At 41.8% G+C, this 21,670-nt stretch overlaps 1 protein-coding gene across 1 annotated transcript in view; it reads right to left on the bottom strand.

Moving 5' to 3' along the window:
- Window positions 1-21,670, bottom strand: part of sdc3 (syndecan 3) — a 53,459-nt gene that overhangs the window by 3,187 nt on the left and 28,602 nt on the right. The window contains exons 2-4 of the mRNA XM_023345006.1: window positions 10,687-10,780; window positions 5,542-6,323; window positions 3,003-3,177 (exon numbers count right to left, since the gene is read on the bottom strand). Of these exons, the coding sequence (XP_023200774.1) occupies window positions 3,003-3,177; window positions 5,542-6,323; window positions 10,687-10,780 (1,051 nt within the window). The remainder of the gene's footprint in view (window positions 1-3,002; window positions 3,178-5,541; window positions 6,324-10,686; window positions 10,781-21,670) is intronic.

The raw sequence follows: 21,670 nt of genomic DNA on the forward strand, positions 1-21,670 counted from the left end.
AAGCTGCACCTACTGAGCCTACGCTGCTCTGACAGCACAGCAGATCTACCACAGCATCACAATCACCTTCTGTTAAGTGGAAACTGATGAGCCTGGGTGTGCCAGCAGACACACTCCGCTGCAACGGCTCTGTGCTAAATTGCATCTCTGCAGAGGTGCAAGGAGTAGCTGAACTTAATGGGGATGGTGTTAATTTCTCCACCTGTAGCTCCTCACGTCACCAAGCTGTTACTGAGAGCGACAAATCTGTTTCTGGTCGACAACAATCAGAAACTTTCTTGTTATTAATGGTTTGAGTTCAGGCCAAAGCTGAAAATAATTTGTTATTTTGAAGGAAAATGAAAGAGAATCTAGCTGATGTCCAGTGACTCTTATGTTGTTGCTAGTAAGGTCAGGTCTCTGTGAAACCTTGTAAAGTCAAGGTTATATCTGCAATCGTTTATGTAGATGGCTTTTTGCCTAGGCTGGCATGACTTAGTGGGCGTCACAAGACAAAAAAAAAATGCATTTGTCAATTGCATCAAAACTAGCTCTCTTTATTGTCTACTTATGATCGTAACAAGCGATTGTTGTATACCATGGGTGGCTGATCAGATTGAGATTGGTATGTGATTAACAGCTTATAATTCAGTTTTATATCCAAGGTGGGGTTTTTTTTATATATATATAAATCTGGACCATATTTGATCCTCTCTCATCCAGAAGCATCAAACCCGGATTGAACACCCGCACTAATACTTGGATAAATGTCTCTTAGTCAGTTGCACATCAGCAAGCTTCTCTTATGATCAGAAATTCTAGAGCTCATGTAAACTGGTTGGTTTCCTGCCACAGATGCAGCTTTTAAGTGTAGTCCACAAATTTTCAACAGGATTAAAGTCAGGGCAACTTCAGAAGTGTAATATTAGCCTCCTTTATCCATTTCAAAACCAGTTCTGATGTTTGCTTGGGATCATTGTCCCATTAAAACAACTAGCTGCGTCGAGGTTTCCACCATGTTCCTCAGGGGTCTAAAGAGCCCCTGTCCTGCAGTTTCTAGATGCATCCCTGCTCTAAAACATCTGAGTCAAATGAATGAAGACTGCAGTTGGAGAAGCATCACATAGCTGTAGTGGTAAAAGACACCGTTAGCATGATGCTACCAACATGTCTAACAGCTAACACAGCGTTCTCAAAGCCTAATCTTGACATAATACTCGTCTTTTGATGAAAAACCTCTCTGGTTCTTAGACTCCTCTGACTTTGGGCCTCCCCTTGTGGGAAGCTAATACTTCAACTCTTGACCTGGGGTTATGATGGGTTTGAGTATATGGTGGTTCTTGTGTTGTTGTCAAACATGCTAACCCATTTACTGTCAGATACCGACAAGAAAAACGTAAACACGGTGCCGCGTCCAACAGGATAACAATCCCAAACACATCAAAACTTGTTTATGAAGGGATAAAGCGGGCCAGCGTTAAACTTCTAACCTACACCAGTTTGTGGATCATGCGTCAAAGCATCGTCAGTGCCTGGAAACCAACCAGTTTAAATAAACTCTACCAGTGAAGAGAAGTGGTCAGCTATTCAGCCAGAATTACACCTCAAGCTTCTTGGTAGCAACATAAAGGCTGTGGTTAAAGTGGAACTTGCTAAGGGTCAACCATTAGTGTGGGTGTATGTATACATCTGAACCCTGCTTAGATGGCCGAGTTCCTATGCGTTTGCTCTGCTGAAACTAACATCAACAGGTCAAAGGTTACTGCCTGTCCCACGCACTAGATATTCAATGTACGAGAATCGATGGCTCTCAGGACTGTGAAACAAACATCTTGTGTCTATTTGCCGCATAAACACTATATTGTCTTATTATGGAAAAACACCTGAAGGCCCTTTTATTAATAAAAACATTCCAATAGAGCTTTGATTTGATTGTTTTCCGTAGTTTCCTTGCCGTGTTTGTTTTTATCCGACTCTTTTCAGTAATTTCATTCGTTTATAATAGCCGAATCATTTTGCTCTGACGTTTTATTCCTTGAAGCACTTTGTGATTCTTATCTGTAAAAAGTTTTACATAAATTAACTTTTTCTTAAATAGAAATTCTGACTTGTGCGCCGAGTTCTTTTTAAAAGCAGGAGTGCGTATGAGATATTCTGACCAGAAGGAGAATAATTCAACTCTAACTTTGCTGTTGATGTTAAAACAGAGGCCATTTAAATTAAATATTTATCTTACAAATATAGAGACATTTATCCGTTTCTGGAGTGAAACATTGTGTGGTTTTTAATCCAAACGTTGGCTAAAGCTGAACATGAGACCACCACAACACTAATTTATCCACTGAGCTCCCAAGCAGTAATAATGCCTGATTTTAAACGGCAACGAGGAACCAGCCTGGGTTTCATTAGTTGGAGCAATAAGTTCACTGGGACCATCTCAGGAACAAGTCCCAACAAGATGGACGTGCCCAGATAAAGCAGCATCAATTTCTCTTTCACTACAAAGAAGGCAGAAAGCTAATCATAAACACAGCTCTACGTCTAGCGCACAGTCTAATCTAAAATCTGTTGCCTCCTGCTCTTTACCAACGACCAGGAAATCAGCAAAAACCACCGCCAGCAGTCCACCAATCAGAAGAGCTGAAGGAGAGACAGAGAGCCAGTCAGGTCAGGCAAGATGGCTGCTCCCTCATTTTCTACAGCAGCTCTTTGGGGTAAGAAGAAGTTAAAAAAAAAAGAGAGGGGGGACGCTTGGAAATAAATTAGATTTTCCCCAAGAAAAAAAGAAGGTGAGAAAAACAGTGGGGGGGATGAAAAGAGGTCGGCGAACCCAACAGGAGGATTTCTTGTTTTCAGTGGATCAAATGGGGCTAAGCAGCATGGTGATCAATCTGATCTATGTGAGAGTTACGGTAATGCTAGTTCTTCTTAGCAGCCCCCCGGAAAGAAGCAGAAAAAGAATCCAGGAGGCAACGTGGAAATGTTTTCTGCTCTTCTAAACAGGTGATTTATCTCTTACTCACCTATTAGGACCTCTTTCCTCTCCAGGATGTTCTTCTGTGGCAGCTGGGCAGCAGAGCTGCCACTGTCCACCGTGTTCCCGCTGAAGTCGGGCATTAAGCCGAGATTATTCCGGCGATTCTTGCTGATCTCTGAGTCTCCGGTCGGGCCTGCGGCGCCCACCTCGTTGCTTCCCTCCTAAGTCGAAGACAGAGAAGGAAAACCTTAACAGGACATTTTGAATTTGATGCAATTAAATTCGTTCCGCAGAGTCGCTGCCCGGAAACCGATCCGCAGCGAGAGTTTTTCCATGACCCATGCTGGCATTTGCAAACAAAGAGTCTCTGTGTCTTGATCAGGAGGAAAAGTGGCTTGTTGTCAAACAAACATACACACTTCATAAAATGTGGCAGCTTAATCGTGACGTGGAGAAGCCGTCGAGTATAAATGCGTGGTGCTGCTGGAAACGAATGGACTGAATCAGAGGAACGGTGGCGTTTTGCACACAGATAGAAGGTCAGATCTTTGCACAGAGTGAACCACAGGAACACTGAACAAAACCTCTTTGAATTCATTGCTTGTTCTTAAACTTTATCTAATGACGTTCACTGGGACATGGCTCAATAAGAACCAGAGATAAGGGCTATTTGATCACTGTCAAAACCAATGAAGTGATCTCATTAACAGATATTGGCTGTTTACCCAAAGCCTGATCTGGATAAATTATCTTCTGACACTTATAAATGAGCCACATGTTCATCTGTCACTACGACCATTAGCACTGCAGGACTTTTTGTCAATCAAAAACTCACACACTCCTACTGCTGTACACATTCCTAGCGACTCTACATGGTCACACACAGTGCCTCGCAAAAAAATATTGCATGTTTTTCACATTTTGCTATGTTATAGCCTACAAACTCCAGTGTATGATTTATTTTAGATGGCAGAGTAACACAAAGAAGCACATCATTTTGCAGTAGGAGGAGAAGTAAAAACATTGCTTTCAAATGTGATCAAAGATGGGCAAATGTGCTAGCAATTATTCTCTTCTCGGTTGAAAAAGTATCATTAACCCCTTCCTTCCTTCATCTCAGATGTAGCTGAAAGAAAAACACTTGGAGTCACCAAGAAGGTTTTATGATGTTCAGAAGTGCCATCACCATCTCCTCCAGGGGGTTTATCCGACTGAATGATGTCGCCACCACCAGTGCAGAGCTTAGCTAACATTAGCATCAGATGGGAGTGAGTGCATATAGGTATGATGAGGCGTATACAAAATGATATATTACACTATAAATCATACTTCAACAACAGAATCTGAAAAGAAATGCAAACATGTTGAGGTTGCAGCACATAGTTAACGTAACTGTTGATCAGCTTTGAGGTAAACAGCAAGAGGAACAGCTTGAGTTTAACCTGGGATAAACTTAGCTTCATGGTTTGGTTAGATATGCGAAACGGTTATTGTGGAGCAAGATCCACAGTGGAACAATTACAGCTTCTTTTTTTTCTTAAATTGATGTACATCTTGTCATGGTCTGAAACGTCTGTGTTTCTGTATGGATTTAGTGGTTTTTCCGTTTCATTTCCATGATCAGGATTGCTTGTTAGTCGTTTCGTTTGCCCTTTACTTGCTCCGCAAAGTTCAGCTGTTGGTTGTCGGATCTCTGCTCTGATCCTGTCAGCTGGCTTATTAAGTCACTTTGTCCGTCTGCTGGCCGCTTGCCAAAATATCTGTGTTCAGCTTCCGTTTCTCTGCATTTTGAGACGTTTGTTGCCGTTTATCAGTGATCAGAAATGTTCCTCCAGCGTGGCTGACTCCCAGGAGAGTGAAGAGAACGATAAGGGTTGGTAATCATTGAAACCAGCAGCCTGCACAGCCCGACTGACACTTTGGTAATTTGAACGTCCTAAGACTGGAGTTGCGGTTGCATTTTCCTCCCACCCAGCTCATCAAGCCGCACCAATGCAACCACTGTTGAGCTCTCATTACATTAGAGGCACCGATTAACAGATCCAGAAGTTGTAAAGTGAACCACAGCGGCCGGATGCATGAGCAGGAACGTAAAAGCAGCATCATTTAGGGGAGAACGGACGTTTTTACTGCATGCTTTAACTCTACACCATAAAACTGAATTTTGGAGCATATTAAAAACTAGCCAATAAAATGAAAAGTATAAATTCTAAGAAAGTTTATTAGTTTCTAAGTAGAACATTAAGTAATAGTTAAAGCCTAACAATAAATATGTTTTCTTACAACGTTTTGATAATGATTGATGAATGATTGATTAAATTTTTCTCCTTCAATCTGGCAGTAATGTCTGTAGTTCAGTGTAAACTCTAAGTAGAGTCTATACTAAACTTAAAATATAAATCTGTACAGATGAATCCTTTTCCTGACACATCTATGTACTACTTTGTGTTGGATTCAAAACACACAAAATACAAATAAAACAAAAATTAGTGGCTGTAATCTGACCAAACGTAAAAGTTGAACATTGTTGGTAGCAAAATTGCAATCTAGATGATTACAGATGAATAATCCGAACTTTTCCCCACCTGTGTGGTTGCGGGCGGCTGTGGGCGGGTCGTTCTCTCCGTCGGGACGCCCTGAGTTGTCCTCGACGCCGGGACCCGGGGCCTGAGGGGGACTCTGGTCTTGGCGGTGGTCGCAGCTGTGGTGGTGGGTGCGGCTGTCGTGGGCTCGGGTGTGGTCTCCGCTGTGGTGGGCGCGTCGTAATCGTAATCTGTGGTGGTTTCCAGGTCGAAGCCGGGGTAAACCGAGCTGGGCTCCGGCGACAGGTACACGTCCTCCTCGCCTTCGTCCGGGCCGAGCAGGTCGTCTGAGCCAGCAGAGGGCCCTGCGCTCTCCACGGCGCTGGTCGTCAGGCCGGTGGTGGACACGGGGAAGACGGCGGGCGAGCGGGGGGCGGCGGTGGTCTGAGCCGACCGGATTCTCTCCAACTCCCTCTGCCTCACCAGCTCCCGCTCTCTCTGCCTCTCCCTATCTCTCTCCCGCTCTCTCTCTCTCTCCTGTTCTCTCTCCCGTTCCCTCTCTCTTTCCATCTCTCTGATCCGCTCTCTTTCTCTTTCCCTTGCCATCTGTCTCTCTCTCTCCAGTTCCCTCTCTTTTTCCCTCTCCATCTCCACGTAGATGCCGCTCTCTCCGTCGGCCTCGGTGGGAAACACGGTGGAGACGACATCCTCCGGGCTGGAGCTGGGCTCGGCCGCAGGTGAGGCTGAGGGGGCGGGGCTTGTCGCCTGGGTGGTGGAGAAGAGGATGGGCTCCTCCGTGGTGAAGGTCACGCCAGCTGTCGTCGGCCTCACGCCGATGTCAGAGGCTAGACGAGGAGAAAAGAGGAAATAAAAGAATTAGTGACAGACATGCAAATGAAACCACTTCCTCTACTCGGGTTTACGGAGGGAAGCAGCTGGATGTAAATTTGAAATATAACCTCAGAAAACAAATCTTCCTGTCATTTAAAGTTTAAAAACATTTTATTTTCCCCGTACTTTGCAAATACACATCTGTTATTCTCACTTTTTGTCTGAAACATAGTGAGTTGGAAAATATGGAAGTAAAAACGTAGAAAATGTCATGGTGACGCTGGTAAATGTCAAAATAAAAGCGTCAATAAAAAAAACATTTCAGGAAGTTTAGGGATTTTTTTTTTTTCTTTTAAAAAGAATAATTTTGTTGTACTTCGCAAACATTTCCAGACATGACATGATGATTTACAAAATATTTTCTCAAGATTTTTCCATTTATTTATTCATTCCGGTAGCACACCATCAACGTCTTTGAGATAAGACGTTGATGGTGTGTAACGGGAGTTAGGAGGATCTGTGCTTTGTTGTGTCTTGCGTCTCGTCTGCAGACTTTGCCAACATTCAATCAAAACAAAACAGAGATGAACAGGTCAGAGATGGGAAAAACTGATCTCCATCGTCAGCTTCATGGGAGAGAAGATCACTGCTGCTGACTAAACAAAACACAAAGATTCACTTTTGCTAAAATACAACATCCTTGATTTACCCGGGGACTTTTAGAGAAATATTCAGTTGACAGAAGACAAAAAAAGTTAAACTTTTATTAAGGCGTGATTCCCATTTCATCCTTTTAGGGACCCAGAAGGTCCAACTCTAAACAGCTCAAAATAAATAAAACAAAGAGTTTGGAGTCGTCTTGTCAAAGTCCAAAGTCCGCATAAAGATCATTTATACTTAAACGCCATCCAATGTGACCGAATAAATAACATTTTATAAAACTGTGTGTTAAAATTGCTCCACAGCGACGTAAAATACATTTTACATCAAAAGCTTGACGGGAGTTGTTGCATTTACTTTATTTATGAAAAGGTCAGATTGGTTTAGATAATCTTTTTCTCTTAATGAAACAATCGTTAGGAAACTTTTTGATTTTACCATGCTATATTTGTCTGGTATTAAAAGTAATTTCAAAATCTGAAACAAAAATCTGTAAGGGCCTAAGTAGTTTTTCCAAACATTCCTTGAACAGATGTGTAAAGAACTAGAAAGTTAATTAATCTTTTTTTTATTATTGTACCACTAAGTGAGACATTTAAGGTCATGGCCCTGGTAGTTTCCGTAACAAGCATTTATTTTAAGGCTTTTTATTACATTTGCAAATAATTGTAAAGGATGCTGTGTTTGCATCTCAAGTTCCACTTGAACACATTTTGGTCAAAAATGAAAATGAAACTGGCCACAGGTTTCAAGTGCAAGCAAGCTTTAAAAAACGATCAAATCAACAGCAGCACCCAATATATCTCAGACAATGCATACGGTTTCAGTTCCCCGAGTCATATCGCGCTCTCATAACCCCAACAAAATCTACATATGAGAGCACTTTTTTATTTTTTGAAAGTAAAAAGCAACCAGAGGGGTAAAACATGCAAGGTAGGGGAAATACTTTTTATAGGCATGTTTCTAGCAAACTTTCCCCTTTTACTTGAGAACAGGAGAGTGTTTTGCCTTTCTGCTTTCGGTCATTTAAAATGTCGCTGCACTTAATGCCACTCGCACTACAGGGAGGTGTTTGTGTTGTCGAATCACTGAAGAGTAAAATGATGACTTTGACACAGCAATCACAGCCCCAATGTCATCGTTTTCCCCTTTTCATTTAGCTGCCTGTCAGGAGCAAGCGAACGGAGTGCAAAGTGGGTCGACTACAGTAAGTTCAGCCGGGGGGAAAAAGCTGCAGAGCAGAAGGTGCTGAGAGAAATAGATCGAAAACGCCAAACTTTCTTTTTGTCGTCCAGATCAGAAACTAAAAAGGATGAGCTTTTGTTGCTAAAAACATTTGTTTTGGTCAGCTGGTGTGGATGGAGAGCTCTAAAGAGAGTTGTATGCCGTTTATATACATAAAGTGCATTTTCAGAAGGAGAGGAGATGAGCAGAGCTGTGGCTCATAATACCATTACTCTGCCTTTCATTCGGTTATAGCAGTGAAGCTCCTTGGGTTGAAAGAGAAGCAAATTGAATTTGCAGACACAAAGACACGAAGGCTGTCAGAGGAGCTGCAGAGGATATCGGAAAACGGACTCCGACAATGCGTCTTATGTTTAATGTATCAGAAGCCACAAAATACCTCCACTGAAGCAGCAGAAGCAGACATTAAACGCGCTTCTGTCTGTTAAAGGCGAACCCTTTTCTTTGGAAAGGTTCAACTCTATATCACGGTTTTAGATAAAGCAATTTGCCGGGCTGCTGTTCCAACCGCGGGGGGTGCCTCTGCCGTTCTCCACTGCTCCGAATTGTAATTTATTTCACGCTCACCCGCCAGAGCAGCGCCTTAACCGAGGGCGGCCCTCAATGAGTCACACTCGATGCGAAGGAGCTTCGAAGGCCAGATCAGAAAATCAGGCTGAGTTACACCGATGTGATTTACGTTAAGCAGGTAATTCCCAAACACGCAAGCTAGCAGCGCTGGGGACGGCGCGCGCTGGCAGATAGTTGCGTGTGATTGTCTAATCTGTGTGGACTGTAATCTGATTAGAGCAAAGAAGATCTCTGGGAATCGACCCCGGGTCAGTGGTTGGGTGAGTTTTTTTTCCACCCCCTGCATCCTAACCCAGTTGATGAGACAAACATCCGTGGGAGAACTTCACATTTTTTTCATGTCAAGATCAAAAACTTCAGCGCGTTTCGTCGGGAAGGGTGAGGTGCATTTGTATTCAGCCCCCTGAGTCGATATCTTGTAGAAGCAGCTTGTGCTGTAGCTACAACTGCAGGTCCTTTGGGGTATGTCTCAACCAGCTTTGCACATCTAAAGACTGTCATTTCTCTCTATTCTTCTTTTCAAAACAAGTCAACCTCAGTCTGACTAGAAGGAGAGCGTCTGACTATCCAAAGGATTGCCAAAGAGTCTGTGAATGAGTTTTTATTTTTATTATAACTCTGGAGGTTTAGTGTTTTTGTCTTGCTGGGAAGTGAACCTCTAACCCAATCTGATGTCTTTTGTAGCCTTTAGCAGATTTTCTGAAGAAAAGCGTCTTCGAAGCATCATACTGCTTCCTTTATGGGATGATTGGGATGATTGGGTAACTGCAGCTTGCTAAATTCAGTTTTGTTCTAATCTGACCAAAACATTATTCTAGGTTTCCTACATCAACCGTCTCCAATTATCGATTCAAAGAACGCTATTGGTCCGTAAATGTTTTACTTCCAGGCTGCAGAGAAAGAGTAAATGATCTCTCCACTCCCTTTGGACTGACTGACACTCTTTTGAAAATCCTCTTAATGACATCTTCATTTGCATCTTTGCAAAAACCCAAAAATTATTTATATCTCTAGCAGATTTGGGTTTAAAGTATTCTTTTCATTTGACCAACGTGGTTCGTTGGACTACGTTGGAGTGACCCAGCAAGAGTCCTGTCTTAAATCTGATGGGTAACCTGAGGAGAGAGCCAAAGATTAGGGTGATGGCAAGGAGGCTTTCCAACATCAAAAGAGTTTTTGAGCTCGACACCAACAATAAATGTTCAATTTACCAGTGGGAGCGTGGAAACAAAACTGCTCAGCTCCCCTAAGAAGGGTCTGATTGCTGGAAAGCCTTCAAAGAGTTTTACGTTTGTCATTTTCTAACTTAATTTTGCAATAAAATCTTAGGAACAGGTATTTTTCTTTTAAATCAATACTTCTTTTGTGTAGTTTTATGATATTTTGAGAGCTGCCTTTCTTATTTAGAATCAGAAACAAATATTTGCAGCTGGTTGCGCAGAACTGAAGCATTATGACCCTGGGCAGCGTTTATTATCCTCATTACCAGGTACCCAAACACCCCAACCCCTCCGCTCATCTGTCAAGATTTTTTTTTTTCTCTACATAAAGCATGACTGGACTTTACTTACTAATTAGGCAACTTCTAAAGCCAATCGAGTTGATCAAAACCAGAATTCCCCTTTAATCTTCACAATTATGCGCTACTTTGTGTTGATTTTATCACATAAAATCTCCATAAATACGCAGCATTTGAATGTGAAACAGTTCAAGAGAAACGAATGCATGTTTATGAGGAGGCCTGTCTGTGTGGAGCAGAGGCGGGGAGGAGGTCTGGGTTGAGGGTGGGCTGGAGGCTTCGGGGTCAGCAGATTGAAACGAAGCAGCTGTCGGGGTTTGAAAGACCCAGGGCGCGAGTGCGTAACCCGTCACTCGCAACAACACCAACACAGACACACTTACAGCCAGAGCCGGAGCCCGAGTAGAGGTCCTCGTCATCGTAAAAGTCATCTCTCGTCGAGCCTTCGTCATCGGCGGGTTGAGGCCACTTCTGCGCCTGTCGGAGGGACAGAGAGAGGGAGGTGCAAATGGCAGAGATTAGAGCTGTTCGTCACGGAGGGCCGAGCCGCTCGTCAGTTCATTCGAAAGAGGAACCACTCTGGCAGATTGCCTCCACACACAGACATGCGTGCAGCTGTCTGAGAGGAGGTGCAGGCTGCATTATGCTGGACGGGGCAACATCTGTCAGTCTGTGGCTCTCTGGAGGAGCATAGTTAATGAGTTGATCTAAAGCTGGGATTCTGGCAGGGAAACATCAAAGCTTTTTCTAGGGGTGGTGGTGGGGAAGAGGGCAGTGCGGGGGGTTTAGTTAGTCTCTGCTTGTAAGTGATGCTCAGACTGCAAAGCACCAAAGGACGGGACTGCAATTAACTTCTGAGGTCGGCAACTTTTCAATATATATTAATGGGGATGGGGGATGTTTTGAATTGATGTCTTTTAGAGGGTAAAATGTTAGAGAATGTAGGATTTGTTTTCTGTCAAATTGCAATATTAAACATTTCCATTTCTGAACTGTGCATTATCAGAATGCACAAAGTTGCCAGAGAAATCTGGCTCAAAGTTACTGGTACTTTTAGCTTAATGTTCCAATTTATTTAAAAAAAAAATGTTTACAGGAAGGATATTTTATGGGAATAACCCTGTGTTTTAGTCTGGGAATGCATTGGATCAATTTGCCCCTCGTTTTTTAAACTCCTTTTCATACCAACACAATACCATTTTGTTCTAATCTAAGCTTATTTCACTCAAATAAACAAGCTTTTCCTATTTACTCCCACTTACCAAATAACTGCATATATGTTTGGTACAGGTCATTATTTCCAGATTTGTAGTCATAAAATTGCTTAAATCTCACACATACAATTTAATTTCACTTTACATTTCATCGACTTAATCATGATGAGAGATTATGACATCTAATTAAAGTAAAAAGAAACTCCAAGCGACCTCCTGTTGGGAGTTATTGCATAGCCAAATTTTACACAGGAACCTATGGGTAGAATATTGAAAGGTAATCCTAATCCTACCTTGTCTGGTCAGGTATGAAAAGCTCCCTACAACATTTAAAAAAAAAAAAAAAAAATTGTGTTTTTTGGGCATGCTGACATGAAATAATGGTGTCTGAATATGGCTGATAGTTTGTTGGGGCTGATCTAATGGGGCTAATTTCCAATGGGATAAAAAAGGTCAGTGCTCAACATATTTTTCTGGGCTAAATAAAAAAAGGACTGGCTGACCTGAAATATGCATAAAAAAGATTTGCGACGGCGTTTGGAGGGGAAATGGCTGTGCTTGCAGTAAATCCCCTTAAAATAGGGAACAGCAGCAAAAAGACCAAGGTATGAGACATATTTTCTTGCTACACAGGTAATCAATAAGTTAATCAACCAACTAATTGAGCAAGATGAGAGTCTTTAGCCCCTTCACAGTAGAGACAAGGACTGTTCAGCACTAAAAGTGTCCGAAACAAGGGTGTCTAATGATAAAAGATTAATTATTGCTAAAATAATTCGTTTATTTTTAGCAACAAATTTTAAGGCATTTTGTCAAAAGGAGAATAAGACCAACAGCAAAATAAACAATTTCATATAAATTTATCGAGTCAGCAAACTAAAAACCAACAGATGTTTTTACTCCATAAGCTGGAAAACATGACATATTCTTTGCTATGTCAATGGTTAGCTGAAGAATGTAGAAAGAAAAAAAAAAACCTGCTGTACATTGGAGATTACATTCAGTCTGAATCATTTCACCGACTCCCCTGCACCTCCTACCCCTCCACCTTAATCCAGGTTTGTTTGTCGGAGCCGATGGGGGCGAAGCTGGAGCCCTGCCGGGGGTCACGCAGGGGGTAATCGCTCAGATAGCTGAATCTCTAAAGCGAACGACCTCGTATTTCCAAACACTACGAGGTCGATCCCTTCCTCCCTCCATCCTCATTCATCTCCCTCTCTTTCTCATGACCTTAATCCCAGATCCCTGCGATATTCAACACACCCTTCAGCGCTCAGAGGCTTTTCTCATCACAGAGGGTCAACTGATACCGCCGTCGCACGCGTGCACTTTGTCACAATACGCGCCGCGGTGCAAAAGAGAAACCTCACATGACAGCAAAACACGGCAGTCCGTGTCGAGACGGCTTTATTGCGGTTGTCTTCGGCGTCAAAAAGATTGTCGTTAGCAGATTTGTATCGGTATGCAGGAAGACGTTTGCCGTCAAATCACTCTGAACTACCAAGCACTTGAACTCTGCCGAAGCGCCTCCACATTTCTATTATACCCAAAAGCTTTTTAAAAACAAGGTTTCTGGTTTCTGTACATTTTCTTCCAACACAGAAAACAGTGCGATTATAATTACAAAAGAGTTCAACTCATGCATCTTCTTATTTATTATCCCTGTGAACGTGTTCTTTGTAGTGCTGAGTTTGCAGAGAGGAGCTTTATGGAAATGAGGATTGTCCCGGCTTTCAAACTTTCCAAATCAAAACTTTTAAATTAACTCTGAACAAAGAAAACGCCTGTGTTTTCCATCCATACTGTAAAGGTTGGTAGATTAACTGTGAATGCATTTTTTTTTCTACCTCAAGTGTTTTCAGAATAACGTCAGGGAGCTAAATTTCTCATAGAAGACAAACACTGTGAGCAAAGTGTGGAATCTGCGGCACAAAGGAAAAAGAAAGTACACCCTTTCTGCTTCCCTCGGATTCAAGCCGGATGCTGATAATGAAACGAAATTGATCATCAGAAAGTGTGAGAGCCTCTTTAAACGCAGGAATGCTTTTTCATTTGAAGTAGAAACAACGTCCTTTAGCAGGCAAATGTGAAACAAACTGTGAAGCACAACGCCGGAGAGGTCATGATGTAGTTTGGCAAGCCCAGATTTACAGCAGAGTGTCTCAAAAACAGACCTGACAATAGGCAAAAATAATTTTTTCTGCAAAACCGAATGAATTGGAACAAAGCTACAGACTGCATTCAAAGTGATGTTGCAGATAAAAACCATACAGAAAACAACTACTTCAAACTATTTATGCTTAAGGTTCTTTTTTTCGACAAACTGTTGAATTATAGGGTAAACTTAGTTACTCCCACATTTTAAAACCTCTTGGTCATCAGGTTAGGTTTTGGACACTTATAAGGATCATCTATGACTCCACTTTCAGATATATCTAATGTGTAAAACTGGAAACAAGGTGCAACATATCAAAGTCCTTTAAATAAAGAGGACATCTAATGGTTACCGGATAATGGCTCCAACAGCACCTTAAGTACTTCATGCTATTTTTTTTTTTTTTACCCCTCCAGGGGGTCTTTTGTGGGCTCTAGCGTCCCTTATATGATAGTAGGCTGACAGGAATCGGGAAAGGAGAGGGGGGAAGACATGTGGCAAATATCGTCGGGTCCGGGAGTCGAACCTGCGACGGCCGCGTCGAGGACTAAAGGCCTCCAAATATGGGTCGCGCTAACCCCTACGCCACCACGGCACGCCCCACATCATGCTATTTTATCACAAAGCGTTAAAACACACCCTGACGTGTTTCGATGTCACACTCCAAGCTTCATTCACCAGTGAACTTGCGCCGCCATTTTAATTCATGATCAAACTTCATCTTTAGTCGGTAAAAGAGGACACGTGTTCCCCACATACAGTCAGGGTTTCCCCCAGTGTTTTATAAGCCTGGCGGGTCACCAGGCTTTACTTGTGCCCCCACCAGGGTAAGCACTGCTTATTTACTTAAGTATTATTTTAAATGTTTGCATTTTTTGCCCTACTGCCCAACCACTGGGCTTAGCAAGTTTTCTGGGGGAAACCTTGTACAGTCCAAATGTATTTTTAAACTTGATTTAATCAGCTTTTGGATCAGTTCAATAGTGATCCAAACAGTCCATCAGAGAGCTTTCATTTCCGTCTTTGGTTTCTCTGTACGTTTTGGTTTAAATGCACAAATGATCGCCTACCTGGCTCCTAAAAAATAATAATGTACCTAAAGTTCTTAAACTATAATCCACAAAACAATGCGTAACAAAAATAAATAAATAAAGCCATGCCCATTTTATATAAGAAGTCTGTGGTTAGAAAGGAGCTATTCTGTTTGAAGAATGCAGCTGAACAAGCGATCAGCCTCACCACTGTTCTTTCATCTCTGAATGCATTATCCTCAGCTTGCCTCCAAATCTTGGCTGATTCACACTTTAAACACAGGAGGAACTGTGCTGGCAGTGGGAAATTCTGCGTTGCGGTCATGCTGACGTCCGTTCCTCGCTTGTTTTTTGGTCTCCGTGTGCCCCAAAATCAAATGAAATGACTGTAATGTATTCCCAAAATGTCCGGCAGGAAACCACGATCTGTGCGACATGCTGCAGAAGCAGGACTTAACGCGGCATTGTGTGAAATTTTGGTGTGAAATATGCTGTTGAATTAGATAATAAGACACATGAAACAAGGTCTTATGAAATTTTTTTTTTTTTTTACAAATAATCTGAAAACTGTGAGTCCATGTCCAGATTCTCCTTTTTCTGCAGTTACAGTTTCACATGAATATGTTTAGTTTTACATTAGAGCTGCATAATATATGGAGTGTAACACAGCATAAGATATAACGAGTATGACCACTTTTGCTTCCTGCTACTGCACTCTGGAAATGCTCATCCCAGATCTATCTCAATAAACATTAAGTGGTACATTGCTCCAGGACTGAAAAAGACAAATCTGAAGTCTCAGTTTTTGTTGCCGGTATTGGAGAAAGAAAAAAAAAAAAAAGCCTATAAATCTGACCGTAGCAAACTTATCTTCTCAGCAATCTTAAGCCCATCCTGAGGCCCCACAGAGCTGTTTTCTCCAGCCTGTGTGATACTAATTGTACCAACACACACACAGAGCCACACACACAAGCTCCTCCCCGGCTCCAGACACAGGAAACTCGATGCCCTTAAAAGCCAATAAAAGCATAATGGAATCTGGAAACCCGAGCATCTCAGTCCATCACATCGCAGCGTGAGGTAAAGATGAGACGCTATATGTACCTCATGAAAATGAAATTGACTTGGAGTTGTTTGGCACGCGGACAGAGCATGAAGGCCGAGGGTGAGTTTGCATGCGAGTGTGTGAAGGTCCGCTGATGTCAGACCCTGAAAAAGTGCAGAAAAATGGTGAGAAGACGTCTCGGTGCGAGCGAGCACGGCGCGGGAGAGTGTGCGCTCGCGCCGTATTCCAAGGTTTTACAATGAACTCCGTTGCTATGGGCAACCTTTGCCTTTCACAGAAATTCCCCATCTTCCCGTGAGAAGCTAGCAGACGCACACAAGCGGAGCAGCAGACACACACTCTCACACATATATAGGAGTATTAACCACACAAGAAAAAGGTGTTATGCAACATCAAATAAACAACCTAAAAAGAAAAACACCACCATAGCTGCTTTCAGCCCCCTGCTTTCTGCCTGTTCCTGCCCCCCAGGCCTCCCTTCGCCTTCTCCTTGGATCCGCAGACTCCGTGCCAGCGTATGCCTGTCCTCGCCCCGTTTTCCTTTCATCTTAAACTCCGTTTCTTATCTCAAGGGTAGCCCACTAAATTCAGCGTGACTCCAAAAAAAAAAAACAACAAAAAAAACAAACAAACACACACTCATGGTTAAATAAACACACCCCGCCCACAAAGTCGCTCCGCAGCTCAACCCTGGGGGCCCCATTTATGCCCAAGTCCCCTCTAGGACCGACTGCAGCTATAGCTAGAGTTTCCTATGTTTATCTCAACAGTTAATAGTAAATTATAATCACAGTCTGTGCACAGACATGTTTAATTTATGCGTCAGTATGTGTGAACTCATGGCATGGTGGGCAGGAGTGCGTCACTGTATGTAATTATAGTGTGTGTGTGTGTGTCCCTGCATGGGAGTAATCACAGGTTTTGCTCGTCATGTATTTACAATCAGATGTGAAATTCAGGGGCTCCAGCTCGGCATCCCCCCCTCTCCTAGGCCTGCAGAGGCTGCCACATTCAGCCTGGATCCTCAAAGCTAACTAACCACAACAAGACTCGATGAGCTCCTTATAACCCAGGGCCAAAATCATCCCAACGTTGCCCTCGATTTTCCCTCTGCTGCATTTTCTTCCCCACTGGTTATAAAAGGAGACTGTAAGATGACAACCGTATTCAGCTGGATTTGGGGGAGCGGATGGATCGTGCAATCCCGCTTTTTTTGGCGTCGTTTGAGGCAGCGCCACTGTAAGGCGTGCGGTGCCAGCTGGAGTCGGTTTTAAGACAATCTGGGGATCTTGGAATTTCTAATTATGTTTATATTTTTTCCGTGAAGAGAGAAGGCAAACGGAGAAAGAGAAGCTGTCTGATCAGGGATCCTTTTGCGTGCTTTACGGCTGCCAAGCTGCATGGCACTGGGGTGATCTTGCGTTTCTGCTGGGGTTGCGAAAGCTAATTTTTCTTCTATAACAGTCTTCAGTTTGTCTGAATTGTTGACAAACTGATTTCTCTAATCTTCCTCTTGACAACGGTTAAGGTCAGGACTATTTCCTGGCCTGTCAAGAACAATGAGACCATAGGTGTGGCAGAATGCATCTTAATTTTTATTCATCTCAAAACATTTTTTTTTTTTTTTTTTTTCTTGTGTGTGTCCTTGTTCTTATGACTTTTTCTTATTGCCTGGGAGTGATTGGAGGTCGTTTTGTTGTGTTTTTTTTGTTTTGTTTTTTATAACTTAAGGGAATTGTATGGTTTGTTTTATATGTATCACATTGTAAATGTATGGCTATGCAATTCCTGTTAAAAACCAAATAAAGTTTGAAACAAAAAAAAAAAGAACAATGAGACCAAAGTTTCCCAAGTGGAAAACGCATAAAGCTCGTCCTGAATGTCCAGACAACTGATTGTTCTGACTTTGACTTGGAATGAATCAACAACAACAGATGACATGACTCAGTAAATCATCATAGGCTGCGGAAACTTTACGCTAGACTTCAAACAATGAGCAACAGTCCAGCTGTACCGTCGACTAGGTAGCATCTGGTTCGTACTTGCCGTCTGTTGTTCAGACCAGCTGTAAACGTCCCATTCATGCAGACTGAATGGTGCCGGCCAGCAACAAGGCAGAATCTATACATGGTTTAATAAACACACAGAGGGGAGATTTATTGGAGAACATTACTTGCACTTCTAAAAGCACATAAAAGTAACACATGCAACATCAACCTGTGTAGTTAGAGTTGCATATTAGTAATGCACGTCCACTAGAGACTCGTCTTCTGAGACAGAGTGTTGAAGCTGATTTCAGCTGCAGCAACACCCACAGTTTAAAATAGGAACTGCTGTGGATGAAATGGACCTAAAGTAAGCCTGTCACAATGAGCAATAAATCAATTGATCGCATGATAAACTAAAATGAGCGCAATGTTTTCCCTTCGAATGCTTGTTTGTGTAGTTTGTTTAATCTCTAAACGGAGGCTTCTCTTTACTTTTAGTGAAACGTCAGCATTTTATCAAATGCTGCAAACATTTGACTCAATAAGAAAGGTTTTTTTTTGTTTTGTTTTTTACACAAAGTCCAATATTGGAGTTTTGGCTGTTTTCCTTGTCTGAGCCTATTGATTAATATGTTTTGAAGGGCGACTTCATAATCCATTTTACTTATTTTTTGCTTTTTTTGTTTATTTATTTTGAATATTTAAAATATCTTTCCAGTTTCAGTGTTAAATATTCTTTGGAAATTAAAGCTTATTGAACTTTGAGAGGATGTATTTATTTCATCACTTCAAGGCCGTGGTTATTCCGGTTACTTTTAATCCTTTTGTTACCACACGTTTTCCTTCCACCCAACTTTCCATTAATATGATTGAATATGACACTCTATAAAAAAAGACAGCTTCTTCAGTAATGACCTTTCATGGCTTTCCAGTCTTCCCCATGATTTTGTCATCCACAACATTTCATTTAATCTTTTTTCTTTATTGTTTATGAATCCAGTTTACCATCAACTTATTTTTTATGTTTATAGTTTACAGCTTATGAAAGTCAAAACTAACCAAAATACTTCAAATGTTTCACATTCCAAAAGTGAAAAGAGTTTAACTTTTTAGATTAAATTTCTAAGCTTAATTCAGTTTTGGGGGTTTTGTCTCTTCTAATTTTCCAATTTGAGGCGCTCCTGCTTGTCCTGCAAAGGAACATCGTAACATTTGCAGTGACTCGGGTGGAAACATGATCTGAAGCTGACATCAGGAACTTCACTGCAAAATTGATCCGACAGATAGTGTTTGTCAGCTTGTTTTACAGCTGCAGAGGCTGGATTACATACCTGGGCTGACATTTCTGCATTTTCACACACATTATTATTCACAGGGCCCAATCTGCGCCACAACTAAAGAATCAAAGGAGGGGGGAATAGAGAGAGAGAGAGATCAAGGTGTGTTTTGTCTGTGGAAAACAATAAGGGTGTCTGTGCTGCACAACTATTTCTGTGATATCAGGAAGTGAGATAAGAATAGGCGGCAGAGCTACCGATGTGCATTCAGAGAGACACACACACACACACTGAAATCCTTGTGCTGGTAAAGGAGCAGCTGGCAGATCAGCATGACCCAAAAATGATTTCTTTGCTTGTATTTCTGCCGAACTTCAGCTCAGATCTCCAGGCTGCAGCCGCTCAGAAAGGTAGCTGCAGTGTGATCGACTTCCAGTACATTCCTCCGTAACCCGAGAGGCTGGATTGTAATCTGACGAAATCGCAGGCGATTCTGCGCCTTCATTGGAGAAATAATCACTAAATTTGGTTTTTAATATGCGAGATTGCACTAGAATGAGTTTTCCTGACTGCCACGGCACGTTTGAGCTTTCAAGCTGTGAAGAATAATTTAAACACTCCCTCTTCTCTCCACCACCATCTGTGACTCCTATCTATCCCTCTATTTACTGCAGCCACAGCAGTAAAGGGAAACAAGCGAGACAAAGACAGTGAAAGACACCGAGGTCACGTCCATTCATCACCGCCCCCCCTACGGAAAACGGACAAATATCAGTCTGGCCCAGACATGGCCCAGGATGAGATTCTCACGGTGCAATAAGTGAGCAACATTAACCCAGTTTCACTTTTCTAAAAAAGTTATAGGTGTGCTCCATATTTGGTTTGTGCTGAATTATTTTCTTAAATGCAAGGAAAAAGTGCACTGGCCCTCTTTCAGGCAGTTGACTGGCAGTGTGCAGCAACAAGTGCGAGGTCAGGCTATTAGGACTCTGTCACGTTTCCTCACTTTCTCATTAACAAAATCTTTAACCATAATAATGCGATGGAAAATTGTAGCGACTTTAGGGCCAAAACTTGTCAACACTTGGCTGTGCAGTAGTAGCAGCTGTGTCCAATTCATGATTGGTCTGAATTAATCTCTTCTTTAAGAAATTTGGGCTCAACTTTATCCATTTCTACAAGCTAATGTTGTGAAAATTCAACCGTTTCTGTGCGGTATATGCCTCTATTTTTTCTGCCTCACTGCCATGAAGTGAGGCACAAAAAATAAAATCCTGAAGATTATTATAACCCAAGAATATGTCATTTATAGCTCCAGGCACTGATATTAAATATCAATCATCAGCCACTCTAGACAATTTCCTCAGATTTACTGCAAAGGTTTTCATCCTAATTGATTTGTAGAAAAACATGTGCTTGCATTGAAGCTACTGGGATGAAATGTTTTTTCCAAATCAAAGCCAATCTATATTTATATTTGCACTGAATATCGTGGTATATTCAGTACAAATAATGTGTCACTACTGCAGGTGGCCCCACCAGGCGCTCGTGTTGACTGTGCCGCTTCTTGTGCGCCGTCTCAGTTTTTGACTTGTGTGGATTTGCAAAGTGGACTAACAGGAGGCACAAGTTTGTGAGCCAGTCTGTTTCTAAAATAAATAACCACAGAAGCAAAGAGGCTTCCAGATGGCGCAGAAGTCACAACGAATGATTTTGTTGCAACAGTTTAAAAACCGAGAGGTTAAACTGTTGATTCAAATGAAATCGGTATCGATGTGCATCGGTTAGGAGGAGAATAAAAGTTACAATGTGATATGATGAATAAATCTGATATGTTTATTTCACTGTCAGGAGATTTATGGAGCATGAAGATTTATTTCTCCAAGTTGAATTTATGAGAACCATTTAGGACTGGCCCCTCCAATTCAGATTTGACTTCACACTGGTCAACATTAGTGTTTGATCTCAATAATTTGTTTCTGAAAATATGATTTAATATCCCCATAAAGAAACTGAGCAGGTAAAGAGTTAGAACAGGTCCAAATTGAACCCAATTCATTTAAGATAGGATGCCATTTCTGATCATTTATATGTAAAAGTAAGCATATTAAATACAACTTAGTGTATCTTAATCTTTTGCAAAACGCAGCAGATTTTATTTTTTCCAACCGACCAAGGCCAAGAAAACTTGAGCAGTTTCGGTTTTTAACTGGCTTTTGTTTTGTTTCTTGTAAAGATAAAACTATGCAGCATTTCAGAAGGAGAGGGAAAAACAGAAAACTTAATAAAGTTTTTATTAAAATTTAATGTTCATATTTACAGAAGGTGGAATCACAGGACCTTTAGGTGCGCAATCAAATATGCTGATGACACAGCTTTATTACTATAAGATCCCCCAAACTCCCTCCCCATTCAGCCACTTTCTCCCAGCTAATATTTCCCAGTATGTGTGTAAAAATGAATAATTTACGTCCGCCTATTGAGAGTCTATGTTCAGGTCGTCTCTAGAGCCTCCTGTGAGCAAAGCCGATCTGTATTACTGCTGCAATAAAAGTATTCCGCGTCCTTGTGAACATCCTGTCTGAAGGCCGCTGCTGAATGTCAAACTTTTTCCACAGACGCAGCTGACAGATCTG

Source organism: Xiphophorus maculatus, chromosome 13, assembly GCF_002775205.1.
Source record: "Xiphophorus maculatus strain JP 163 A chromosome 13, X_maculatus-5.0-male, whole genome shotgun sequence".
Classification (NCBI taxonomy): domain Eukaryota; kingdom Metazoa; phylum Chordata; class Actinopteri; order Cyprinodontiformes; family Poeciliidae; genus Xiphophorus; species Xiphophorus maculatus.